Raw genomic sequence first — 27,416 nt, 5'->3', positions numbered from 1 at the left:
ACGTTTATAGACTATGGAGGTTCTAAAAAGACATCACTTATCTCCAGAACCACAGTTGGAAAATGAATTTGAACTTTCAGATTACAAGTAGCCTATGATAAAAGAGATCACGAACTATCAGGACAAAATCTACTCATGCAGAACTACAGTATAAAGTGAATCACAAAATTTGCCATTGTATCTGCTAAAATATTACATTTTACATTTGATAAATGATGAATGATGGGCAGTTTTTCGGCCCCTAGAAACATGTTTATTTAAAATCATCATAAAAGAGTTATTTGAGTAATAATTAAATACAGTACTGTGCAATGTCTATGTTATTTGCCCCAATTACCCCCTCCACGCTGAACCGTTTCTGTCTGCATGTGCTGCATACATCTAACATACAGGAAGGTTTGTCGCCAAGAAACTCAGCATTTATTCAAAATGTGACCCAGCAGCTCAAAGATGCTTCTTCTGTTGCTGACGGTGACGTCAGCCTCTCAGGCTCATACGAACCGCAGCCACCCTGATGGCTGCATTCCTGAACCCGTCCCAGGTGGAGCTGCTGCTGCTGTACTTTATGAAAAGAGCATTTTATCCAAGCAGGGTGAACAAGGCTCCTCTATAATCCAATACAACACACTGGACACACCTAGATATTGTCAGTGGATCAATTAGGAGTATTTTCCTCATGTAGACATGATGTATCTGAGAAACAATGCATTGATTTACACTAAACTCAAACATGCTTTGGAAACAGAGAACCAATTGTGAGATTTCAGTCAGATTTATCTCAATTATATTTGAGTCTCTCTCCCATTTAGACCCCATGACAAAGACCCTCTATGAGGAGACCCCCTCCTGCCCTCCAGACTCATATGGTTTCCATTTGCCTGTGCGAGGCTACAGGTCAGAGCAGGATAAGGAGCTCATTATGGATGCAGTTCCAGGCTCGGCTGTCTCCTGTTTTTCAACCTTGTTAACATATCCGTACAGTATTTTTCAGTATAACAAGATTTCATTATGTTTGTAATGATCAACTAACTGAAGAAATTAAGGTTTATTCACTATGGAACGACATGGTTGATTTGCTTAAGAACCAATCCAAAAAACTTCCATGCATGAGGAATAAGATTTACAATAAAAGCAGATCTTGTAGTAAATTAAATTAAGTTAAATTAAAGCGTTAATGGTTGTTGAATGATTTAATTTCAAAGAATTTCAAGAAACCTTAAATTTTTTGTGAGTTCTTGCTTTAATTTCAGTTTATTTGCAAATTAAAACATGATACTTGGCTCTGATGCGGCACCTAATCTCTTAAGTATCTAAAAATCCAACTTATTAACAGAAAATGTGGACTTTTGACTTGTAAATGTGGAAGAAACCTAAAGTAGCAGCAAATTGAGGCTTAAGTGCTTGTGTAAATAGATTTAGTTACATTTCATCACAGGGTTGAGTGAAAACCTTTGAAAGATCAGGTTCTTCAGAATGTGACACAGAACAGAGAAGACTTTCTTCTTTCTGAGTAGACGTGGAAAAGGCGGCCGATCAAAAGACGCCCGGCGTTTGCTGGACACCCACAGCCTTTAAGTGCTACCTGCCTGACGCAGTGTTGTGACACGTGCTGCCACCCTCTGAAAGAACCCTGTTTAAACACTCCTTCACGACACACTGAGCTGGTTCCAACAAGACATGTTCACATGAAGTCTTAAAACAACTCCAAGCTCCGGCAGCTCCTGTTTAAGGGGAATTCCTTGAGGAGCTGTAATAACTTACACCCTCTGTGGGCAGCTTTGTTTCCAGAGGCAGTTTTAAGGGTTCGTTTTGCATAAGACTCATCTGGTGAAAGAAAAAACGTGTCATATAAATAAATAAAAACTGTGTCACCACGTAAACAAAATATTGCAAAACTCAATTCCAGCTATAAAAGAGTGTTTTACAAATGGCTGTAATACATATACTAGGTGAATAGGTGGCGATGTATAATGCATCAGAGAAGGAGGATATGAGTAAATTAGACCACAAAGAGTAACCTTGCTAAGGTTACTGTTTTAAAGTTGAATTTAGCATTCAGAATGTTTTGATAAATCTCTAAAAACTACATATGTTCATTGACAACGCAGCTATAGAAGGAGGATATCCTTGGTAAGTTCCTTTTTGTCCAGGAGCAAATGAGATGTTCTTAAATGACACTGCCACCTGGTGGCCAATCCAGCCGTGCAGAAACATTAAAGCTCTCGTCAGCTCCAGATCTCAGGGACATCAAATGATGTTCAATAAAGTACAAACACATTCAGGATTATGAATTTATCTAAACTCAGATGAGGTGGTTCACGTTCATAACTCAGTCTTGATAAATGTGCCATTGATGCAACAGCTCTGAACTGTTCTGAAAAACCTGTGATCACACATTTGAGGTTTATTATTTGAGTAGAGATGTTTTCCTTTGCTGACAGTGTTACTGAGGTGGAGCTCAAATGAGCTCAGGTGGACAATTTAGTCACTGAACCCAAACCCATGTGAGACATAAACAGAGCCGCCATCACACCTCTGTCCAAAAATATTTTGCAAATATTCCAGAAGTAGAAAGATCTCAAACATCTCAGAGGAATGTGGAACTCGCTGACACCGTCTCACTGTATAGAAATAGTGCACATGCCATAAAAAAAGATGCCTTTCCCCCAGACAGACCGAGAGTCTTTGAAATCTGGTCTGAGCAGCAGCTCAGTTACACTATTCAGATTTAAATCCAGGCAGACCCAGAGGCAAACTCATAACTCTCAGATTCAGCACCATCACCGCTGAACATGTTCTTGCTTTCACAGTCCAGGTCATGAGCCTAAAGTTGGTTCTGCAGCTCAGAACTCATGGTCAATCATCCATCACATAACTTAATAAGAACTTTACTGTCCCTCAAACATTTCTAAACCTTTTTATACGTACATTTATTCTGGGATTTTGAATGTGGCGGTTTCCTGACAGACCGCTCAGTGGGCTCAAAGAGCAGCTTTGTGTCCAGTTTTAGGTGGCACATAAGCTATAAAAATATTACACTGACGGACATAAAGTCGGCCATGAGCTGAGGATGTAAAATATGAGCCCCTGGACAATAGATTTTATTCATGTTTCCTTTAATCTTTGGTGTGATCTATCAAAGCTCATCAGTGAGAAGGCAGAGCACTACACACCATCCTGCCTCACATCCAGAGACCCCACTTCAATCTTTCCTTCAGAATAAGAGGAGCAGATTCTGCTGTGCAAAATGTCAAATCATCTCAAAATAGATGCAAATGTTAAACTCATGTGATCATATGTACAGAAATTATATTTCTCTTAAAACTAAGGATGCTTTCAATCATTAATGCTTAGGCATCCACAGACATCCTTCATGTCTCCATAGAAATAAACATTTTTTTGGCTGGAATTTCCTGAACAGACTTCTCTCTGAGGCGATGTCTGAGCAGACTCTTATTTTGAAATCCATGACTGATGACAGGCTTCAGTCTGAGCACCTCAGTGTTGCTGTTTTTTTCCAGGTGAGGTCTGAAAACCTCTCCTGGTCCAGTCTCTCAGCTCTGCACACAGACGTGCATTCAGAGCTCTTGCTCAAGTGGACTCACACTGACGCCACAGAAGAAGAGGTTGACAGCTTCACCTGCACTTTTCTACACCAGGTACGTCTTCTGCCTTCGCTTGTTTGAGTTTATAATCAATAATAGTGATCGCTAGAGAACGTACAGATAACCCTACAGCTCAACTAAATATTTAAAAAACATCATCTTTCAAAATAGTTAGTTTAGATCAGAAACATGCCGTCACATATAAATATGGTTATGCTTGATTAAAAAAAACATAATAAATAGACTGATATTACAATTTCTTTCCTGACAAAATACGATATACTTACTTGAGGTAAAGTATATAATAAAGGTGAAATTTTAGCTTTAAAATAAGGCATTAAAATATACAGTGAAGTCAATAGTCATTAGTTAAACATCATTACGAGATACTTGTAACTAAAAGTACAAAGTAAACATTTATGCAGTAAATGTATCCATCATGCATGGAGAGGATGCTTTGCATTACCACGTCATACACTGTACCTTTATCATATTCTTCATCATGGTACTACAAAAAAAACTATATATCTTTATTGCTGACCATACAGTTGTAAAGTGTTTAAAAAATACTCAGGTGAGGATCAGAGCCTGGTCAGACCACACCTTGTTCTGCTGACTCCTCCCGTCCTGTCTCACTTTTCCTGGCTCTCCGGGCTGAATGTTGGCAGTGTTGAGACGTGATGGAAACGGCAGGACTCTGGAACTTACGCAGCGCTGTTTACATAGGCCCCGGTGTCGTCAGAGCTGCCATAATACTGGTTTCAAGGGGGAACAGATCTGGTCTTATGGGGCCCTGTGCTTTACTGGGAGTGGACCTTAGCTGTGGCTGAATGAGTTCAGTGTGAAGCTCACACACACACACACACACACGCTCTCACACACACACATGCACGCAGGCACGTACGCACGCACGCACGCACACAAGCACGCACGCACACACACGTTGCAACTTGGACACTATCCAGGTTCAAAATGAAAATTTTATTTTTTCTTTAAAATTAAACTTAGAGTTAAAAAAAATAATGATCTGATCACAAAACAATTATTCACAGCCAGCTTTAGGACAGATGTTTGAGCTTCTTTTTTTCTTTTACAGTGTTGTAACCTGAAGTCTGTTTTCTGTCCTAGAAATGCAACAGCATACGAGTGCAGATGCAAAGCAAATTCCACCTAATTGCATATAATATTTCCATTCTTCTTCTTTGCAAAGGCAAGCCCTGAACTTTGTCTCGGAGGTTTGTCGAATATCTGTGGCTCAGAAAAGTTTGCAGCCGCTTGTAAAATCTCCGGGAAGAAGCCCTTCCAACCGCAAACCCTAAGACATTTAGTCTGCAGGTTCCTGTGAACTTGATTTCATCTGTCTGTCCTCTCCAGGGTGTGTGTAGCTCAGGTCAGGGGGGCAGGCGGTGACACAGCAACTATCACTAGGTTCTGATTCAAATATTGAATCTCTAAAGAAGGTTTACTTCAGTGGAAATGAGGGCAGAGTCACAGCTCTGACTCAGGGAACGGTCACCCTAATCGAATTTCTACCATAGAAATCACTTTCTCCCATTTTACCCATTAAAAAGCATGTGAAAGGGCATCTTGTGGTAATTCCTCCAGTGATAGGGAGGCCGGAGGTAACAATTTGTCACATTTTGCACCTTTGAAAATGCACCTTTATATGTTCCTACAGCAAAAATATTAAACGTTAATATGTATGATTATAGCAGAAAAAAGAGAAATAGTTTTCTTGGACGAGAGTTCTGGGAAGGGAAGCTGAAATGTGTTTGGGGACAAACCTGTACGTGGTGGAAAAGGCTTTTCATGGCAGAACAAAGCAGAAATAGAAGAGGGACTTTGGAAAAAACCTGTGTTTTTCCTCTTGAGAAACTAAGAAGCTGCCGTTAGAAATAGCGGGTACTCATCAACAAGGAACGTTAACATTAGGGGCACAGCTTCTGTTAGATGGAGTCGGTGAATCATCAGAGAAACTGGAAGGCTTTTGTTTGGATTCCAAGGATTCAAAAGATGCAGCATCTCCTCTAAAAGCCCAGCACATTCGCACCAAATCGTCCAAGTGTCACTTGAGGGTGTTGCAATGTGTGTTTTTGAAAGGCAAATTGATGGTATTTTAATAAAAATGGATAATTCTCTGCGGGGTTTAATAGAGTCTGTTACAGCACCTGTGATCAACAACTCAGGGCTGGACTGGAACGCACCGCTGGAAGAAGCAGTCCTTTACTTTCAGTGATAAACGCAGGCCTGTTATTTCAAACTATGACCAAATCTGCCGGGTCAACTTAACACCAAACCTAATATTTGCCTGAGGTATCCTGACCTCGGTCCAACCTCCACCTCCGAGATGAAAACATCTCCAAGCCACTGGGAACAGTTCCAAGAGAACAGTTTTTAGATCAATACTGACCTCAGATGATATGGCAACAATTAAAGATGAACATGTTTCATTTGTCCTGAAATAGGTCAGTGTTTTATCTTTGATTGCAGGTAAACCATGTTAAAGTGGGTCGTGTCGCTGACTTTGTGTCTACATGTCATCTCAGCATCATTCGATTATGTTTATGATGAGCATTCCTTAATGGGTAAGAAATTACTTCTTCACGTACTTCCACATAATTTAAGGAGTTTAAAGTTTTCTTGACATTTTCATTTTGAATTTAAATAACCAGAAAACACCTTTTGATCTTTGACAGACCCTGAAGATGTGCTCAGTGTCAGTATTCCTCTGGAGGGACCACAGCGTCCCCTACTTGGAGGAACAATAGTTCTACCATGTTATTTTGAGGTGTGTGATTCTTTTTGATTTAAACTCCTTTTTTAACTAACTTTTTAAAACTGTTTTTAAAATGTAAATTGACTTTTGCATTTTAATTTGCATCATATTATAAATACTCAATTTATTTATTTTGGTGGTTCTAATTCTAAATGTAATTTCAACTCTTTTTTTGGAAATTATATTAACTATATAGGACCACACGATTCCGGACCCTGGGGCTCCCACCATCGCGCCCCTTTCCCATCGCATCAAATGGAGCCATGTGACCAAAGATAAAGTCACAACTATCCTCGTAGTCTTGGAAGGACAGGTCCGTATTGCCGAGGGATATTTGGACCGAGTTCACCTGCTGGGCTACCCTGCTACTCCTACAGATGCTAGCATAAAGTTATCTGAGCTGAGATCTAGCGACTCTGGGGTCTACCGCTGTGAGGTTCAACATGGCATCGAGGACAACCATGACATCGTTCATGTGCACGTTCAAGGTATACAAATGAGTGTAATGTGACCATGTAACACAGCAGCTCTAGGAACATCCCAGAGAATATTAGCTGTTCACTTCCACTAATAGCTCCTTATATTATCACAAAATGCTTGCTCTTCTAGGACTCGTATTCCATTACCGGGCCATCATGGGGCGCTATACTTTGACCTTCGAAAAGGCGACAGCAGCCTGTGGCCAGAACAGCGCTGTGGTGGCTTCAGCGGAACAGCTCCAAGCAGCCTTTGACGATGGATTCCACCAGTGTGATGCTGGTTGGCTCTCAGACCACACTGTCAGGTCAGTATTACAGTTTATTGAATAGCTAAAATCTTGAGCACAAGGAAGCAAACAGCACGTTTACAAAAAAATGTAATTACGATGTCAACAGTTTTAACATTGTTTTGAGCCAATGTTCCAAAGGTATCCCATCCATGATCCTCGTGTCAACTGCTATGGTGATAAAGAAGAGCTCCCTGGGGTCCGAACATATGGAGTGAGGGACCTTAACGAAACATATGACGTCTACTGTTTCACTGAAAAGATGACAGGTACAAAATAAAAACGTCTCTGTGTTTTGTTTTTTTAAATATGAATTTCAGTTTTTACTGTAGCCGAGCTTCTGTTATCTAAAATAGATAAGCATATACAGTAGGTTAAGTTGTTTAACAGTGTTGCTGCAGCGGCTCAGATTGACCCTCCATCTGGCCTCGGAACTTCATTGTACTATCATGTATAATGACAAATAAAGTCTATTCTGTTCTCTATTTTTTCTATATAGGGAGAGTTTTCCACACTACCTCTGCTGAAAAGTTCACCTTCTCTGAGGCTGTCGTGGCATGCTCTAAAAGAAGAGCGCAGCTGGCCAACACTGGTCAACTGTACTTGGCCTGGCAGGGTGGGATGGACGTCTGTAACGCCGGCTGGCTGGGAGACAGGAGTGTCCGTTATCCCATCAACATCCGCCGGCCCCAGTGCGGGGGTGGTCTTCTGGGGGTGCGGACTGTTTACTTGTACACAAATCAAACTGGATACCCACTTCCTGAGTCCCGTTATGATGCCTTCTGCTACACAGGTAGGCCATCGTGTAGCTAAAGGGCTTTTTTTGTTAACTTAAGCAGTATGTGACTGTAACAGGTGACCATAACCTATTAATGTTTGTTTTACAGAATCATTTGAGGTGGAGGGTTCAGGGTTCGATGAAGAAGGCACCGATGTGCTGACTGTTACCAAAGTGACGCAGAGTCCGGAGGTGTTCTTCAAGACTACGACCACAGAGAGTGAGGCGGTAGGAGAGGTGGAGACTCAGCAGCCAACTGCCGTGGGCTTCACCTTCACAGAGAGCCCCACACAAATGCCCCTGCCTCAGCCACCAGAGGTAATAGAGGCGGTTACTGCACAGCCTGACTCTGGCAGGGAGATCAGCAAAGGATTTGTGATGCCTCGCACCGGTCAGTGGTAGCTGGGACTTCAAGTCGAATCTTCCACCCTGAAAAATCCTCCCACTTACAGCAAGGTCTTGTTTGTCCACACAGGAGTGGTGTTCCATTATCGTTCAGGCTCAAGCCGCTATGCCTTTACCTACATCGAGGCCCAGCGGGCTTGTCAGAGTGTTGGAGCCTACATTGCCACAGCAGCACAGCTGCAGGCAGCATATGAAGCAGGATACCACCAGTGTGACGCAGGATGGTTGATTGACCAGACTGTCAGGTAAACCTTGATGCTGCATTCATAAAGCGATTCTTTTACCAAAAGATGAATTGTCACATGTTCTTTTCAAGGTATCCAATTACTTCCCCCCGCGATAAATGCGCTGGAGATTTGGGCGGGCAGCCTGGAGTTCGGTCCTATGGTTTGAGACCAGCCGATGAGAGATATGATGTATACTGCTACATTGATGGTCTGAAAGGTAACTGGAAAAGAAGCACTTTGACGGCAAACACCTCCATTTTCCCCACATTCGTAGTTTAGCATACAGTATATATAGGCAGTAGGAGGCAGGAGTACACAATGGGAGAAAAACCTCAGAGAAATAAGTAGCAATTAGCTTCAGATGCACTCTGGTTGTTTTGTAGGCTTGGTAACCTGAATAAATGTTGACCATGTGCATTAAACATAAACCTCCATAGGTGAGGTTTTCCACGTGGGATCGGCTGAGGGTTTCACTTATGATGAAGCTGCTTCGAGCTGTCAAGAACAAGGCGCTGTACTGGCGTCCACCGGTGAGCTCCATGCCGCCTGGAGAACTGGCTTTGACAAGTGCCGTGCCGGCTGGCTAATGGATCGAAGTGTCCGGTATCCAATCAACAATCCCCGTTCTGAGTGTGGGGGTGGGAGGCCGGGAGTGCACACCGTGTATGCTCAGCCCGAGCAGACAAGCTTCCCATCGCTGGATTCCAAATACGATGCTTACTGCTTCAGGGGTAAATGTTTGGGAGCATTCATTCATTCATTCATCCAGTCATCCAGTCATCCATCCATTCATTCATTTATTCATTCATTGTAACAGTGGACCTTCTGATCATTGCAAATGAAACTGGACTGAACATCACAGATATTGAAGAGGCCATCCTCAATATAACGTCAATTACTGAGCTTTTGAGGCCCAGTAAGATACTTTAATCTTCTTAACAAATGTTGATAATGTCATATAATGTCGTCACTCATTGCTAACTTCTCTTTCTTTAGTTGGGCCTCCGCTCCTTCCCCCTATCATCGTGGAGACCTCAGGCTCAGGTTCAGCTGATTTTGGCTCAGGTTCTGCCAAAGGACGTGATTTTTCTTCCTCTGGAGATCAGTCTGGTTCTGGAGACCAGGCAATATCAGGCGATCAGTCTGGTTCTGGAGATCAGGCAATATCAGGCGATCAGTCTGGTTCTGGAGATCAGGCAATATCAGGCGATCAGTCTGGTTCTGGAGACCAGGCAATATCAGGCGATCAGTCTGGTTCTGGAGATCAGGCAATATCAGGCGATCAGTCTGGTTCTGGAGATCAGGCAATATCAGGCGATCAGTCTGGTTCTGGAGACCATGTAATCTCTGGAGATCTGTCTGAATCTGGAGACATATCTGGGTCTGGAGACCAGGTAACCTCCGGAGATCTGTCTGGTTCTGGAGACATATCTGGAACTGGAGGCAGGATAATCTCTGCAGATGTGTCTGGCTCTGGAGACATGGCTGGCAGTCCAAGTGCTGAGCAACCAAGTGGGGCATCAGGTTTGAGCAGCACAGATGATTCTGGGTCGGCTGTTGATGCAGATGGATCCGGACTGAATGTTGTGTTTTCAGGTATGGACAGCATTTTATCTGCAGATGGCTCAGTTTCAGGAGGACCCCAAGAAGCTGAAGAGGGGAGCACAGTAATACTAAACATCCCTTTGTCTGAAACTGGATCTGGTGTACTGAGTGGCAGTGGGGACATATCTGGATCCGGTTTCAGTTCCTTCGAGAGTGGCTCCTCTATTGACACCTCTGGAGAAAGTGGACAATTTTCTGGACTATCGTCTGGTTTTATTAACAACCAGGACCTTTCAGAGTTCAGTGGTCTCCCATCAGGATTTGCTTCTGGAAGTGCAAGTGGACATTCAGGAACATCTTCTGGAAGTGGAGACACTCAGATCTTACTTATAGATGGTGAGCTGATTGATGAGTCCATATCTGTCACCCAGAGAGAGTATGAGCTTGGTGGTGGCCTACTGGAGTTCAGTGGCTCTGGCGACATTTCAGGATCTGGGATTCTGAGTGGAGATCATAGTGGTTCAACCTCTGGAAGTGGCTTGGGGTTCTTCTCACATGTGACATTTGTAGGGTCAGGATTCACTGAACTGATAGGGTCAGCCTCTGGAGAGCAGGAAATCTCGGGGTCCTTGCTCTACAGTGGTGAAAATTTGTCTGGGTCTGGAATCTCAACATTTATCTCTGGATCTGGATCAGGAACAGACTCAGGATTCGACTCTTCGACAAATGAAGAAGGCAGCGTTACCTTTTTGACAGAGGATCTTTTGACAGAATCATCTGGAGACACATCCCTGTCTTTGGAGCTTGGAGAGGGATCGGTGGAGTACAGCGGGGAAGGAAGCAGCGGCAGCAGTGGTCTCTACTCTGGCAGTGGGGATAGCCGCATGTTCACAGGCAGTGGGACTGCATCTGGACTTTCCTCTGGAGATCTTCCACAGCTGCTGCTTCCCTCTCCAACCTCTGAGTGGGCACTGACTGAGGGAACCACCAGACCAGCAGAGGCACTTGGTGAAGCCGTCCTGTCCCAAGTCTCAAGTGGGATGTATGCAACTCACAGCTCGGTGTTAGCTCCTGCAGGTCTGGCTGCTCCTGCCACCGCGGCCACACCAGCTTCTGCTGGGGCCCCCGGCATAGCAAAAGAGACAAAACTGCTGCAGGGTAAGTTCACAGTATATAATCAACTGCTCTGACACTAATTTTCCTATAAATTCTAGAGTTTCATCACATCACTGCTCGTAGCCGTTACACAGTTCATAAGTAACACAAGAGCTTTGCATTTTAATGAGTGTGAGTAAGGCAGATGTGAATGGTCACACCTGTAGAAGACAACATTTCTCTCTGCCATGGTAAGTTTCAAAACTGTGCAAGTGATGTCCCCCCTATTTTTCTAAATTCTCAATATGGTGATGACATTTGTTGTGCGTGTCTCTCTTCAACAGCTTTTAAGCTATTTATTTGCACTCTGATTCCCAGTTACACATTTTCACAATATATTTACACATTTTACTGCTGATAGTTGTTTTTGTGGCTCACCAGAACTCTTTTATCTCTCCCTGCTGTATCTCTGTCCTTGTTTGTTATGCATCGTGTTATTGTTGGGTTGTATTCCGTGTGTGTCTGGCTGTCAGTCTGTGTTTCATGTGGCAGATTTAATGTTTTGGTGCTTGTGAAATGCAGCTCTGCTCTGAAGGCGTGCAGCCTCGGTGGCATACGTGTCGTGGTGTCTGTAGCCAGTCTTTGTGTTGGTTGTGGTTTGTTGTGTCAGCACGCTGCCTGGGCTCTGCTGTCTGCATGCTAAACTCTGCTGCTCTCGCCCTTTAATGATTCACTGATTCTTTTCTGCAACTAACGACAGATTCACAGCTGTACTGCTGATATTAACATTGCTAAACAGAATTAGCAGAATTCCGGTGCCGCCCCGGAACACCTGAATATTAGAGCCAGAAAACAAGCTAATTATTCAGGGTTCTGTTGGGCCCAATCTGAGGTTGCACCAACAGCAGTTCTGTTGACTAACATCATTCCTGAGGTGTGATAGGCTTCCTATCGCATCACAGCTCCTTACTCTGCTGACACCCTCCACCCCGCCCCCACCCCCATCTCATGCTGAAACAGTAGTGTCACCTGGCCCCTTTCTTGCAGAAGTAGATGTGTGCCACTCCAACCCTTGTCTCAATGGAGCCACCTGTATGGAGAGTGCAGACTCTTACAAATGCTTATGCCTGCCGAGCTACGGAGGGAGCCGCTGTGAGATCGGTACGAGATCAGCTTCAGCTAATGAATACTAACGGCAGCCTCTCAGAAAATTACCAATTGGAGATGCTAAATGCCACAACAGAAGAGCATCGTCCTGCAGTGCTGCAACTCTGGGAAAGTATGGAAGTGGTGATGTGTCCCTAAGGGCCCAGCAGCTGAAGATGAATCACATCTAGATGTTCTATCCTGTGTTTCTCTTATAAAATGGGTCATACAAGTTAATTTGGTGTAATACTGGTAATTACACTATTTACCCAAATGCCTTCTTTTCTCTTAGTCCATTTAAGGTATAGAATAACCGTCAGACATTCTATATCCTTTTTCCCCAGAGCGGCATAGATAAGGGAACCAGAGCATTCTCAAAGGTTTATTAAAAATATGAATATCTTATCCACAAAACAAAATGAATGAAGTTTTATTTAGGTCGACAGACCTTTTAATTAAATTTAGCATGTGCAAAAAAAGTGAAATAATTGGATTCTCCATCCTGTTGGATGTCAACATGGAAACAAATATGCTGCTCATTTACCCACAACACAGCAAAACTAGACGGCTAAACGAGTAGTTCCCTCCACACTAACATCAGGCCGAAAGAATGAAGAGCTCAGCTTCATCGCCTGTGCTGCTGCTTTGCTGTGGATGCAGATGAGTTTTAGAGAATCTCCTACTAAAGTATTCAACAATCACGCATAAAGAGCTGAAGGGAAAGTCAGGGGGCCAGATGTTGAATAATGTCACCTGTGCTGTTGCGGCTGCAGATGAGCAGCAGTGTGAAGAAGGCTGGACTAAGTTTCAGGGGAACTGCTACCTGCACTTCTCTGACAGAGAGACGTGGCTGGAGGCAGAGCAGCGCTGCCGTGACCTGAACGCACATCTGGCCAGCATCATCACTCCAGAGGAGCAAGCGTTTGTTAACGGTGAGCTCAGAGCGTGTGTGTGTGTGTGTGTGTGTGTCATGCAAGGAGGTCAAAATTCACGTTTGTCTGTTCTCCCAACAGCAAATGCCCAGAATTACCAGTGGATCGGGCTGAATGACAGGACGGTCCAGAACGATTTCCGCTGGACAGACGGCACTCCACTGGTGAGTGTTTGTCCTGTTTCTCCTGGTGTGTTATCCTGTTCAGTGTAATTTTAGGTTTCTTAAATATTTGCTGCAGAGGTTAAATCGCAGAGGTTTGTACAATGAAGATGTGAACTGAAACAGGCACAAGATAATCTGGTAAAAACAAAACTGACGTACAAAAAATAAATAAATATCATTGGTTGGGCTATCATTCTCAATATTTTCTTCAGATAATTCTGGTTGGTTCAGGAAGGTGACACAGGTCCAATTTGAAGAAAACAATGAGGTGTAGCACTTGTTTAAAATAATGTACTTGTGTTATGACATAACTTCTTCAGCAATATGAGAACTGGAGGCCAAACCAACCAGATAATTACTTCAGCTCTGGAGAAGACTGTGTGGTGATGATCTGGCATGAGAGGGGTCAATGGAACGATGTGCCCTGTAACTACCATCTGCCCTTCACCTGCAAAAAAGGCCCAGGTGAGTCCAAACCAAACAGCTGGGTTTTCATAATAGTGAACAGGTCAAAGGCCAAACATGAAGCCTTTCAATGATATGATGCAAACCTTTCTGCTCTCAGTGTCCTGCGGAGCCCCACCAGAGGTGGAGAATGCGCACATGTTTGGTAACAGAAGGGAGGAATACCCTGTTAATTCCATCATCCGCTATCAGTGCAACCCCGGCTTCACACAGCGCCACCCACCTGTGGTCCGCTGTAAAGGAGATGGGCAGTGGGAGAAGCCTCAGGTGGAATGTACTGATGGTGAGAGCGTTTCCACGTGTGACGGCGAGATTTCTATTGGATTTCAGGTGATTTTAAACTGATCTCTTTCCCTCAATAGTGAATGCCAGACGAAGAATACGTCAAAGGAGCAGGAGAGGCGTGGCAAGAAATGGCAATCTCTACTAAAAAACAGAAAAAAGAAGATTATATAGTATTAAAAGGACAATTGAAGAAAAAATAATGAAGATAATTTAATTTGTTGGACGCCCGGGGTGAAGAATGCTACAGTGTGATAATGTAATTTAATCTGTCCCTTCCCATGCCTCTATAAAAAATTTAATTATATACGATAATTCTATTGATCCGAGTTTATCTTTTATCATGTGCATTTTAATATAATCATGTTGCTGTTTTCCTGCAAGAAGATAGGGAAAATGATACTTTACAGTTTGGATATTCTCCTTCAGATGGCACTTTGACAGTTTAATGAAGGCAAAAATAGAGAGAAAAGGCAGGAAAAGAATAATAATGTTGAGGTAAATCATGTGACTAAATCAATCAGTCTGGGAATCCACAAGTAAATCGGTCCAGTCTTGACTTAGTAACTTAGTAACTTATTAATATCAATGCTGGCTGTGGCCAGTTGTAGAGGGGAAACAAAAATATTGGCAGAATATTGAATATGAGCATTTTTGAGCATGTGTGGCTGTTCTACCTGAGTAGTTGCAGCTCATTTGTAAGAAAACAAATATGTGGATTTTCAAAAAAATGTATAGATAAGAGAAACTTCCAGGCTGAACTGTGCTTAGAAGATTTAATAAATAAATTTAATTTAACAATAAACTTGAACAGTCAAACAGAAAAGAACCACCTCCTCTCACCACAAATCGGTGAACAGAAGAGAAGAACTTTTACTCTTTCATATCTATGCTGAGGATGATTCAAAAAAACCTTTCAAGCCTGACAGGAATGCTGGAGTGTTTCTTTGTTTTCTGTCTTTTAGCTGTCAAAGTGTTAGGCGAGGCTGTGCGGTGCACACTGTTGTTGTCAGTAAATGTCTGTTTTCATGTTGAAATTGAATCCAGCTCGGTATGAACATTCCAGTGTGAGGAGCTCAAGGAGCTGCTCCATTTCCATATTGTTTTGTGACGTTGTTGCTGTATTTGGAGGCTGTGCCTTCGTGTTGTCAATTGCTGCATCACAAACCAAAGATAATACTCCATACTTCCACATTTATTCAGTAATGAAAATGTTTGTCAGCGTTGTCTTTTTGTTCATGGTACCAAATCCGACTGGCAATAAAACAACTTAATAATGCAAATGTGCTGTTTTGAGTTTATCAGGTCAAACAAATGAATGTGAAAGGAACGTTGATAGAATTTAATGATATAGTATGAGTTGGCATGCTTTTGAATGCAGATGGAACTTCTATAAAGTGATAAATAAAATCTAATGGGGTAAAACATGAGGAAACTTTGCCTTGTCATCAGTCCTCACAAGTGTGATTTGATTTTTTTTTTGTATAGTTTTACCAAAACTGGTGCAGGATGAACTCACTCTTGAAGTTTAATGTCGTGACTAAAACCAAATAAATTATTTCGGTTGTTACCTCACTGGATTCTGGTGTGATGTGCAGTGCAGCTCCCGCAAGATATTATGAATAGAATGGAAAAACTGTGTACCTCAGAGGGTCACTGCACCAGATAATTAAGTGAAACAATCGCGTCTTTCACCTTCCCTCTAGCTTTCAGTAAGTGCTGTGTTGCCGTGGCAGCAACTAAGGTAAATAGGATACAGCACAAACATGCAGGAATAATATAATTACAGTAATTTTCTATTTGGTTAACATGGGTGGATTGCAGATGGTGCCACTATTCCCTGGTGACTGAATAGGGCCCTTATAAAAATCCTTTGCATCCCACCCTCCAAACAAACAGGTTCACTTCTCTGGCCCAGGCCTCCCGATGAATCGTGTCTCTCTGCTGTCAGCATGTTTTGCATTTATTAATTAGTAAAAACAGAAAATGTTGTGAAAAAGAAAAAAACATACCGGTATACTGTACACACAGAGCATTGCTAATATGTATGGTCTGTAGGGGACTGGGCTGAGAAGCAGAGGGTTCATGGTTCAAAATTAAGTTGGGGGAAAATAGTTGTAAAATTTGCTGGTAGCAGAAAAATTGACAGGACAAGGTTAGGGCACCGCCAAGGTGCAAAGTATCGAACCCCTAAATGCTCTGATAGGGTCCTGCCATGAACTCAGGACTCTCGTCCGAGGGTGAAGCACCCTGCCCCTTGCCCCAAAAGGGGAATAGCCGTTAGCAAAAAATAAAATAAATAAAAGTATGTATGATATGTATAGTATATACACATAGGAATATAACTCTTTTACTTAATAAAGCATGAAGGACAGGATGCAATAGATGCATACCTTTAAGTAGTTGTTTTCAAATGTAAGGGTGGCCCAGGAATGGGAGGTTACATCCTACAGATGGCTTTTTACTATTGGATACCTTAAAAACACCAGAGGACGGCTGTTTTAAAATTTAAACAAATCACAATCATTTTTTCACGTGGCACGGACAAGTTTGGCACAGGACTATCAATTAAGCATAAAAAAGCATGCGATAGGAGGCATGTGGCAGGACGAGGAACGACTCGGACAGAGCAGATGGTTTGGACGTCTTTATTCTGCATCCACCAGAATATACTCAATGGCGCGTCGAACAGTGCATCAAATCAAGGGCTAACCACGCCCATCACCCCATGCATCACCTGGGTGTGAGATTACCCCTATGTGTCCGCCACAGGCACACCAACCATTAAAAAGTATTTTGTTTTATTAATAACCTTGGAAATTGATACAGAGTAATAATAATATCGTTTACAAGGTGTTAATTTTTTCAACTGCAAAAGTGAAAATTTATCTGTTGTTTTCAGAGGATGCCCTGCGCTCTTATGGCGGAACTTAATACATCGGGACATTTTCACAGCCGGACGATAAACGTCAAGGACTTCCGGCGTCGTTTTATCTTGGATATGGATAGCTTTCACAGAGTTTACATTTATGTACTAAAATACACTTGCCTATTCAAATAAAACCACCTTTATTCGGAGTATGTACACAATTAATTTTACTTTAAAATGATGTAGAAAATAGCTATTGTCGCGTGTTATCTTTTTAGTAACTAAACTTTAAGTTCTCCTAGGAAACTGCCGCTAACGGTCAAAGTTGATTGTTGAAATAATAACTGAGGCAACAAAAGATACATTCAGCTAAAATTTAACGTGGTCGTTTAGGAGCGAACAGTGACAGGTTTTGCAAAATCTTTTGTAAATACCTAGAATTACCTAAAGAAGTATCTTAAGCTAACATTCCAGTTATCTTGATTGTTGGCCAGAAATGTATTTGCCCTGCGTTAGTCAGAGACGAACCATCTTTGTAAAAGAAATTTAAAAAAAAAAAAAAAAAGGTCTGTTTGACAGATTGCAATTATTTATACTGCCTAAAAAACTAACCTGAATATTACTGCAAAGTAATATGTCAAGCATATAAACAAATGCTAAATGTGTATATCTGCTGCTCTTTCAGTTAATGAGCATTCTCCAAATTCAGGAATGAGTTCTTTTTGTATGTATTTTTCATCATAAATGTCTAAGCTTTTGAAACAATATATATATTTAAAATTATTAAATAAATTGTGCCCTTGGTGTTTGTTACCAAAAGAAATCCATTCCCAGAAAAAAAGTGTCAGCTGTATTTTGTTATAATTATCTCTTCAGATTGATGGCCTCCCTCACCCCTCCGCTCCCGTCTGCTCTCACTTCAATTCTGTCAACATTGCTTCCCTGTGGCTTCGCTGTGGGTCCTTCTAGGTTCTGTGAGGGCAGACTGGGGCTGTGGTGGGTTGGCTGCATGCTGAAACCTGGATCTCTGTTGGGGAGGGATGGTGACCTAAGGTCATCATCGGTCCATCAGAGTGAGAGGATGAAAAGTGAAGCCACAGTGTGCTGTGACTCCAGAACAACCCAGACAGGTTGCACAGAGGAAACAAAGGCAAGTAAAAATTATATATCAACATTTCTTTACATTTCACTATGTCAGTGAACTAAATTACATCTTTAATTTCCCTATACGGTTATAACCATTATGAATATGGTCTTTAAATACTTTTCAACGAGTAGATAGATTGTGAAGTAGTTATTAAAGTCACCAAATATTCTAAAATAGAACACGGCCAACAGCATCAACATAAACTGGTTTTCAGGGACACTGTCGGAAGTCGGTTAGCATTCAAAATACGGCGTACACTGTGGTGCATAATTAATTTAGAGAACAGAGTCAGGCAAATCATCACTATTATGAACATCAGTGTAAGATTACAGCTTGTTCCCAGTCTGGAGGATCACAATGGCTGACAGAAAATGATTACAACACATCCAGAGGCTCAGAGTATCGTTCGAGCTGCCAAGAGTGTTTAGGCTTATAAAACCACAGTTAAAGTTTTAACATGTCATTATCTATTAGTTTCCATACAGGAGTCTCAGTCACATCCACCAGTACAGCAGATTCCTGAAAAATGTCATCCCTAACCTGTTCAGCAGGAGCTTTGATCCCACATGGTTATTCTCTTCTCTTTTATAGGAACTAATGCTGATGGCAGCAAATAAAGAAGCTTTGCAACACATGTGGATCAGGTACGTGTCCCTTGAGCTGATGAACGATTCTTAGTAAAGTAAATGAAAAAATAATAAACAATTTGAAGACCTCTAACCGTCTTGTTGTTGGTGTTATTAGGCACCAGCTCTTTTCTAATGTAGTACCTCAATGTAATGTAGTAATGTAGTACTTCATCTGTGCATGTGACCCCCCCAGTTTTGCCTGCCAGGTGCAAAGCAGAGAACAACAGAATGTGGTGATGCAGTGTGCCTGCGGAGAGGACGAGTGTGTATGCGTGCGCCTGCGTGTCTGTCGAGACATCCATCCTGGAACTGAGCTGCTGTTGTGTAGAGACACTGTGGGAAAACTTCAGGCAGGAGATGAAACTACAGTCCTGGACACAAACAAAGAGTGTGGTGCAGGTACTGTCTGAGGAGCAACACACACAGAACAGTTGAATATATAAAACTTTTGGTTTAGAATCACAATTTTGGGCCTTTTCCCCAGCCTGCCACCCCATTAAGTCCTTCATCAACCAATCAATGAAGGTGTGCTATGGTTTACTGAGGGATTCCTCTGCCCCTTCACTTCACTCCCACCAACTGTCACTAAAATCCAGCAAATATGTTTTCTAAAAAAAAAGCTCTAAAAAACCTCTTTTGCGGGTAATTATCTAGCTTGAAATCCAGAATATCTGCGACTGGATATATTTGGCATCATCACCTCTCATATAGGTTTTATTCAGAGTGACGTATTCCCTCACAATAATTGTACATCAAATGGAGCATCGGCATCTCAGTAAAAGAGGAATGCTCAAAACACACAAAATGCAGAAAATAAAGCACAGTTAGCTGTAAGAAAATGAGGAATGAGATCACACGGTTTCTGACTCTCATCTCACAGAAATTGAATTAGAATGATGCTTTTAATCCCTGATGTCCAGTCAACCTCTAACTGATTCTATTTCTCTTTCCTTCATCAAAATAGTATTAAAACACAAAAGGCTTCATTGAGGTATTGCTGTGAAACCAGGTTTACATTTTAACATGTGGAAGTTTCTGACATTCACTTATTGTCCACCTGAGGGCGCCAGAGTGACGCCTCGCTGAGTGCACGTCAGCAGCATCAACCTGCTACAGAATCCACATTAGTTGGTTTCTATTAAAACCCATGTAAAATTCTATTACTTCTATTATTTTACCCCTTTTCACCTTTTACCTGCAGATGAAACATCAGTTTTCTGGCAAACTTTAAAAAAACAGTAACCAAACTCTGTACACACTGTTTGTTATATAGGAATGGTGCGCTCTCCAGCACTCCTAATCCTTAATTATTTCTGGATTACGGAGCATTTATGTGCTGTGATTAATGGGATATTAAGACCTTCTTGCAGAAAATACCCTGGAGCATTAGAGCAAGACTGTAGCTTGAGTCTCAGCGCTGATGTAAACTGACTGAGGCTATAAATCACGAATGAGACTTCAAACAATTAAAATGCTAAATGAAAAAAGAATGCAATAAGAAGCATTTGAGCCATACTGGCAGATTACATTGTTGTGTCTGTATGTGAATTCGATTTGGAGAGAAGACAGCATGCTGTTGACCACTGGATCACCTCTGTGGATCTGCTGCTCACAAAACCTTAGCGTTTATAATGACATTAGTATTACCGGACCAGCTGATCTCTCTCTCTCTCTCTCTCTCTTTCACACACACACACACACACACACACACACACACTTTTACCTACTCCAGCTTCACTTGTGTGCCTTAAATTGATCTACTCTCAGTCATATGATTGTTTTGGGGTTGTTGTGATAATTGGCTGTCGACTCATATTACTCATGTTGCTGACAACATTTGGTGACCACTTTTCTCAAATTGAGCATCTAAAGCCTTTGTGTACAATATCTGTTTGGCCAGGTAAGATGGAAGCAATAAAAGAGCTGCAGAGTGAAGTCACCAATACATCAGCAGAAGAAAATATCACAGAAGAAGAGAAAGGGAACAAACAAAAGAGCCCACGAGGGGAGAATCTGCACGGAAAGCAAAGGACAGCCTTCAAAGGGAGTCAACCAAACACCGACGGGAAGAAGTGGAGCGTAGGCAAACGTACTGAAACCCAATCTGAGAGAACATCTTACCCAGCAGCGGGTCGTGTGGACAGGACAGGTGATCAGACAGACAGCACAGGGGACAGAACAGGTGTTCAGAATGAAACCAATGCGTCAGGTGGACACACAGACAGGACTGGGTGTCAGCGGGACGTCCCAGGTTGTCATAGGGACAGTCCAGGTGATGCAGAAGCTGAGGTCAGACAGGTCTGCTCTGCACCTCCAGCTCTCCGCTGCAGCTCCCGTCTGGCCGCGAAACCACGACGCGTCCACCGGATCAAAGGCCGAGCAAACCGAGACCCGGCGGAACAGACGGGGGGGCGGAGCCTAATCGCCACTGAGGCCACCACATCTGCAGCGGGCCCCAAGGTGGCCCTCACACCTGACGGAGTGGGTGGAGCTGAGAAGCAGTCAGAAGTCAGAGAGAGGAGGCACAGGTGCTCCAGCTGCGGGAAAAAGTTCTTCCAGATCGGCCACTTGAAGAAACACCAGTTCAGCCACACAGAGGAGAAGCCGTTCAGCTGCAGTGAGTGCGGGAAGAACTACACGTCTGCAGAAAGCTTCAGAGCACATCAGGTGGGCCTTCGGAATGGTTGCAGAGCCCAAATACTTCTCCTGATCATTTTGTTTGTCTGATGATGTCAGCTCTTTTCTTTCCTCAAACAGATTAAAACATTCCTTCTCCTCATTCAGAATATTGGACTGAGCGCTAGTAAACATTCAAAATGGGTGTTAGCTGTTATTCCTGTATCACTAAAGCGGAATCTTTAATCATTAAAGCAGAAGCTTTAATGACGCAAGAACATCTTTATTATTAGGTCCATTTTCCTCTTTGCTTTTGCTTCACAGGGTTAAAACCAACCGCTTGATAAACAAATGGTGGGTGTGCAGATGAGGGGAGTTGTTATTTTTCTGACTGTTCCCTTGTTACTTGTGAGCTTAGTCATCCCTTAGAACTGCAATTTACTCTTTAATAACAGTCCTCATGGGAGAATGCTGTGGTTATCTATAGATGAGTCACCGCGGCGAGCGTCCGTTCTCCTGTCCTCATTGTGAAAAAACCTACGGCCTGAAGCGGGACCTGAAGGAGCACCTGGTCCTCCATACTGGAGAAAAGCCATACGCATGCGACCACTGTGGCAAAGCATTCGCACGCCGGCCCTCGCTGCGCATCCACCGCCTTCTCCACTGCAGCAGGATGACCTACACGCAGCCTCCGAAGGTACTCGGCACGCCTACGGTCCTCAGGAAAAGCAAGCCTAAAATATCAAACCAATTCACCTGATGATGGCCGATCATTAAGGAAACCTGAGGCTTTGTTTCTGTGTCTGTTTAATGGTTGCAGCTACAGAAGGAAATAATCCAAAGACAGTCACAGTTGGGATTCGTTTCTGACCTCTGTCTCAGAGCGGTGTCCCGTGTGGACACTCCGGCCACATCGATCTGTCTTTAGCTGACTGCTCGCTGTGTTCCCCTTCAGTTTTCATATTGACTTTGCACTTTTGAGGTTCGAGCGTTTGAACGGAAACAGCTGCTGGAGTAGTCGGAGCAAAAGAGGAGCTGAATTAAATTTGGCTGGCTGACTGGTGTAATACATCAAAGCTACTTAAAAATATCGAATGAAGGTTAGACTCAATGCTGCTCATCCAACACAGTACAGCTGGCGTTTGGTTTAACTGGGTGTAATTAGCCACCATACAGTTTCACCTTTGAGCGCTCGCTCGTCTGAAACGCCGTTAATGAACTGCACTTGTTACTAAGATAGATGTTCTGCTCTTAATTCATCCATATCTCACGTGTTTACTTTCTTCTGAGCTGAGCTTTCAGAAAAACGGCTCTGTCAATTTTTCAAACCTTTCCTCCAACATCTTTCCACTTCCACAGGCTGGGGGTGATTTTTATTTATTTCTTTATTTTTTTTATCCTCCTCCCTGAGCTGCAGATTGATTCTTAAATTTAAAATGTAAAAGATTATTGTTTGGCTTTCCTCCCACAGATTCAGTGCACCCTCTGCCCAAAGTTGCTGGCGAACTCCGGCTCTTTGAGGAACCACATGAAGCTTCACACCGGGGAGAAACCCCACGTATGTCAGCACTGTGGGAAATGCTTCAGTCAGAAAGGTAACTTCAGCAGCTAAAAACACCTTTAGCTGGAGGGGGGCTGTGAACTGAGGCAGGTTCCTCAGCAGCCTGAGCTAAAGAAATAAAACGGTGTCGTTTCTAAAGAAACAAACAGTACTGTCTCCGACATAGTTTTCCTCATAAAATTCTTAAATCAAAGACATTTAAACTCAGCTTTTAATGGCCTTTTATAGTCTGAACCATTTGAAGGTGACTCGACTGTTTGCCAGAGAACTGGCTCGTCTTTGTTTCATGTCTGTGACATATTCGTGTTTTAATCTCAGGTTGTGTGATCATTATTTTTTTATTTCCGACCTCCATTAGCAGCAGTACAGGATGTCCTTTCATTATTTTATCTTGATTGTACCAACTTTTGAGGTGTGAGGAGGCTTTCTCACCTTAAACATTATGAAAAATTATACTTTTTGTCAGTTTGTCAGTGCTTTTGAGGACATTTCCCATCCTTTTTGTTCATATCTTTCCTTTTGGCTGTAGCTTCTATAGGATTATTATAGAGACTGAATTTTTATCCAAACTCATGTCTTAATATAGCATTCCTGTTAGTTGAGGTGAAAAAGAGACACAAAGAAGATCATTTCTCTTCCTTTCACATACATAATGAACTCACAATAGGGGGTTTCACACCCTTCCTGGTGATTTGGTTTGACTACAGCAGCGTGTTTGTTGACCTGAGACCTTTTTCACACCAACCTGGTGTCACTCAAGCAAAGGGAGGGACTTGAGACTCTCCACAGAAAGAATAATCACTCTTATCATTATGAAATCTTCACTTTCTCCAATTTTGGATTTGAAAAAAACAAATCCAGAAATTCAGTTAAATCTGAGATTGTTTTTTCCCCCATTGGAGATTGTTGCTATTAAACCAGTTTGATTGTTACAGCAGAAACACAGAAGAAATACAGAAAAAACAAAACCCTTTTAGAAGGTGTTGTTTAAAAACTGGAACGCATTGTCGAGTTTTGATTTCTGCTCCAACCCTTTTAGAATCACTTTAACTCTCATTTGCATTTAAACCCTCTCCGTGGGAGGATTGTGTCTTTCAAGGACAGAAGTCACTTCTGGACAAATGCTCTATTTACCAAACACAGAAAGCTGAAACTATTGTTTCCTGCTCGGCCTTCGGTGAAAACAGAATTCACCCTCCTTATTCTTCTAACCATGGACTTGTTATGGGGAACGATTATCACAATGATTTTTCTTCCTGAACTTCTATCAATTCTTGCTGTTAATGAGTTCGTAGTTTAAATTGGCCTCATCAGATTTTAGAGAGAAGCTAACCTGTTAAAAAAAGGACCATGACTGGGTGATCTGTCCTCCTGCCTATCAGGGAACCTCGAGAGCCACCTGAGGATCCACAACGGAGAAAAGCCGTTTTCCTGCACAGAGTGCCAGCAGAGCTTCTCCCAGAAGCCAGAACTCCGGCGGCACATGTTCTCCCACACGGGCGGAGGCTTCCTCTGCAGCTACTGTGGGAAGTCGCTGAGGGATCCGCACAGCCTCAAGGCGCACGAGAGGCTGCACACCGGAGACAGGCCCCACCGCTGCCTCGTCTGCGGCAAAGGTCGGTACGCAGTGTCAAAATTAAAAGTAGGAATAGGCCCAGGTAGCGCTGAGAGAAAGGGAGTGAATCATTTTTGCCAAAGCTCCATCCGTGATGTTCCAGCTGTCTGCCTGCAGCCTTTATCACTCTGCCTCAGCGTCGTTCTCCCCTGAACAGACCCCGCAGCCTCCTGCTATAAAAGAACTTTTCACAATACTCATCCTCCCTTTTATTACAGAATCGTGAGGCGAGAGTTATTTCTTTCATCAAATAAATCTCCTTTGTATGCGTCTGGTAACTGTGGACTATTAGCAGATAAAACAGCCCGGTTCACCTTCTGGCTTCTGACTTTTATTGAATCTCTCCTATTTGATTCATCTTTATTGATATTTGTTCTGTGACACACCGAATTGTCTTGATAGGCCCGTTACATAAACCCAGGAAAAACTGCCTTTTAATAGGAGGAATCCTTGAGCAGGACCTGGCTCCTATGGGGGGGACGCTCCTGCTAATGGCCACTCACTTACTCCGGTAGTCCAGAAGTGAGCCGCCGTCTGTGATCGTGCATCAAACCAGAGCCAGTATTTAGCTCATACTGTAATCTTAACCAGACAATCTGGATGGTTCTTGTCTCCAGGCAGCCTGATTGGATTTTAAACAGCTTAAATGAAGTCTCCCCTGCCGTGGCTGTAACTCTGCCCTTTTTTTGTGCTGTTTCCTCTCAGGATAGGCAAAGGTTGTCAAACCACAGCAGATTATTGGACCCTTTCTTTTTTTTCAGGCTACACGTTGGCCACCAAGCTGAGGAGACACATCAAGTCCTCTCATGTGATGGATAAACCTTTCAGCTGCCACTGTGGTGCCTCCTACAGCGTGAAACAAAGCCTGCTGAGGCACCAGGCCCAGCACAGGTCTGAGGGAGGAGCACCGGAACAGGTGGTGATGGAGGCTGCCCCCGAGGGAGGCACCGATCACCCCAAGCCGATCAGAGGCCGACCTAGAAAGAAGCCACTCCTCCAGATGGATGGAGAGCCCCGAGTGGGTCGAGAGAAGCGGAAACAAGCACGAGCAAAGGTGGAGGTGAACGTCGAGGAGAACTACGCGGCAACACGGAGGGAAGAAGAAGATACATTGGAGGACCGCATCCAACATGCCGTCGTTTATGTTCGTGCAGACGACCCGTCCGCGCCGGGCGCCGACCCTCTGCAGCTGGGCTCAGAGAGGCCGTTACCAGCTGGAACGGGGCAGGAGCTGGTGGAGGTGGTGTTATCAGAGGGACAGGAGCAGTGCATCATGGTCCACGGCCAGCACCCAGTGGGGGAGCTGCTGATCTTACAGGAGGATGAGAGCGGCCTGTGTTCTGTGGCTCAGACTGTGGAGATAAACACTGTGTAGGAGGAGGTTTATGTGGGGCTGTCGGAGGTCCGTATGTTCGGATCTCATGTGTTACAGCACCTGATGAGCAAAAAAGGAGTCAGCATAGTTCCTGAGACCTTTCTCGTGTTTAAGCAATAAATATTTCCTAATTTATGGTCACACTGATACAACTTAAATCCACGTCCAGACAACTTGATGGGAGACAGAAATAAAGATGAAGGGCCCGTTCTCTCCCTTTTTTGTGTCTCGAACATGTTTCAGTTTTCTCTTGTTTGACCTTTACACTCGTGGGACCGTGCAAATGGAGGTAAAGCTCCAGTTCTGGGTCAGGAGCAGTGTGGGGGCAGGGCCAAAGCAGAGTTCAGTTTGAGCCTTTTGAAGAGTGGAACTTATGAACTTTTCTGGAGTTAAAGCAGGTTTATTGGTTTAATCAGAACCTGCAGCTCAATGTTTATTCATGGATGGAAAAGCCTTTTAACCATTAAGTGGAGATTCACTTCGCAGTATTACAATATAAAGTGTTGGCGTCCCAGTGGCTTTCAATCTGTCTGCTTTATGTCCTCTCAATGTCGAGAGAGCAGTAAAATCCTGACATAAGAAAAACCTTTGAAATCAGAAGGACAAATGTCAGAACATAAACAGAATAAAAATCTTCACTCCTCCACCACCGAGCACCTTTGGCCTCCCAGACTGTGTCTTCTAAACACCTGATGTAGTTGTGATTCCAACCATCTACGTCACCCATAATCAGAATGTTTATGTCTGAACGTTTGACTCCGCCTACTCCCTTATGGACAGTGTCACTGTCCCATGTCCATGTGCTAGTCTTGCTCGCACCAGCATCCCGTGAACCTTTTGTCCCACTTTAGGTGATATTCTTCATCATGCTTTAATGGAAAATGAACTCTCGTTTTAACCACCATCTACTCCCGGCTGTTTATGTGCGAGAAGTTTCTCTTTTTCCCGCCTTCTGTCTGTTTGACTTTACTCTGTTTTTCCATCCGAACTAAAGCCGTGACTTACCCAGAGGGTCTACAGCGCTGTCCCCGCTCTCCAATATTAAAGGAAAAAAGAGAAGAGAGACGAGGTGTTCTTTCTCCTGTTCCTCTGTAACATCTCGGTGCGGCTCTAGCTTGATTTGGCGGTGTGGCGGCGGCAGGTTTCCTCTTAAACAAGTCCACTTGTTCGCTATTCGGACCTGCTTCATAAACTCCATGTTTGATTTCAGGTCACTGCCTTACCTGTAGTCTGCAGCCTCCCACCAGAGGGCAGTCAAGGTGTTTTGGCTTCACCTTCAGGGAGCCACCACTTTGAGCCTCTTTGCAAACAATAACGCAAGAAACAAGTTATTAGCAAGTTAAAGACTGTAGTTTTCAGCTCCTTCCAGCAGCTGCATTGTGACGGACAAATGTTTAATCAACGAGGGCTCGTGTATT

At 43.2% G+C, this 27,416-nt stretch overlaps 2 protein-coding genes across 2 annotated transcripts; both read left to right on the top strand.

The window, feature by feature from the left end:
• The first annotated feature begins 3,510 nt into the window (after nucleotides 1-3,510).
• LOC130517871 (aggrecan core protein-like) lies at nucleotides 3,511-15,469 on the top strand. The gene is made up of 19 exons (XM_057020053.1): nucleotides 3,511-3,659; nucleotides 6,096-6,190; nucleotides 6,302-6,393; nucleotides 6,578-6,869; nucleotides 6,991-7,165; nucleotides 7,289-7,416; nucleotides 7,647-7,940; nucleotides 8,035-8,316; nucleotides 8,401-8,575; nucleotides 8,647-8,774; nucleotides 8,995-9,288; nucleotides 9,375-9,473; nucleotides 9,518-11,260; nucleotides 12,245-12,358; nucleotides 13,117-13,275; nucleotides 13,357-13,439; nucleotides 13,760-13,904; nucleotides 14,005-14,187; nucleotides 14,267-15,469. Exons 2-19 carry the CDS (start codon nucleotides 6,103-6,105, stop codon nucleotides 14,332-14,334), a joined length of 4,542 nt encoding a protein of 1,513 aa, XP_056876033.1. The 5' UTR covers nucleotides 3,511-3,659; nucleotides 6,096-6,102; the 3' UTR covers nucleotides 14,335-15,469.
• Nucleotides 15,470-17,160: 1,691 nt separating this feature from the next.
• znf408 (zinc finger protein 408) lies at nucleotides 17,161-26,651 on the top strand. The gene is made up of 9 exons (XM_057021301.1): nucleotides 17,161-17,264; nucleotides 17,932-18,205; nucleotides 18,794-18,846; nucleotides 19,025-19,230; nucleotides 20,732-21,498; nucleotides 21,935-22,144; nucleotides 22,919-23,042; nucleotides 24,391-24,624; nucleotides 25,385-26,651. Exons 2-9 carry the CDS (start codon nucleotides 17,936-17,938, stop codon nucleotides 25,996-25,998), a joined length of 2,478 nt encoding a protein of 825 aa, XP_056877281.1. The 5' UTR covers nucleotides 17,161-17,264; nucleotides 17,932-17,935; the 3' UTR covers nucleotides 25,999-26,651.
• The last annotated feature ends 765 nt before the right edge of the window (nucleotides 26,652-27,416 follow it).

This window comes from Takifugu flavidus, chromosome 2 (assembly GCF_003711565.1).
Source record: "Takifugu flavidus isolate HTHZ2018 chromosome 2, ASM371156v2, whole genome shotgun sequence".
Lineage (NCBI taxonomy): Eukaryota > Metazoa > Chordata > Actinopteri > Tetraodontiformes > Tetraodontidae > Takifugu > Takifugu flavidus.
The sequence above is the reverse complement of the archived record's forward strand: the minus strand, read 5'-3'. Positions and strand labels throughout refer to the sequence as shown.

What these genes read in the sequence shown, in the direction of transcription:
- LOC130517871 (XM_057020053.1), top strand. Translation starts at nt 6,103, where the DNA reads ATGTTAAAGTGGGTCGTGTCGCTGACTTTGTGTCTACATGTCATCTCA. An exon ending in ATTTGTGATGCCTCGCACCG is followed by an intron (nt 8,317 to 8,400) that starts GTCAGTGGTAGC and finishes TTGTCCACACAG; the next exon opens with GAGTGGTGTTCCATTATCGT. An exon ending in TCAGGTGGAATGTACTGATG is followed by an intron (nt 14,188 to 14,266) that starts GTGAGAGCGTTT and finishes TTCCCTCAATAG; the next exon opens with TGAATGCCAGACGAAGAATA.
- znf408 (XM_057021301.1), top strand. Translation starts at nt 17,936, where the DNA reads ATGGCCTCCCTCACCCCTCCGCTCCCGTCTGCTCTCACTTCAATTCTG. An exon ending in AAAGCTTCAGAGCACATCAG is followed by an intron (nt 21,499 to 21,934) that starts GTGGGCCTTCGG and finishes GGTTATCTATAG; the next exon opens with ATGAGTCACCGCGGCGAGCG. An exon ending in CTGCCTCGTCTGCGGCAAAG is followed by an intron (nt 24,625 to 25,384) that starts GTCGGTACGCAG and finishes CTTTTTTTTCAG; the next exon opens with GCTACACGTTGGCCACCAAG.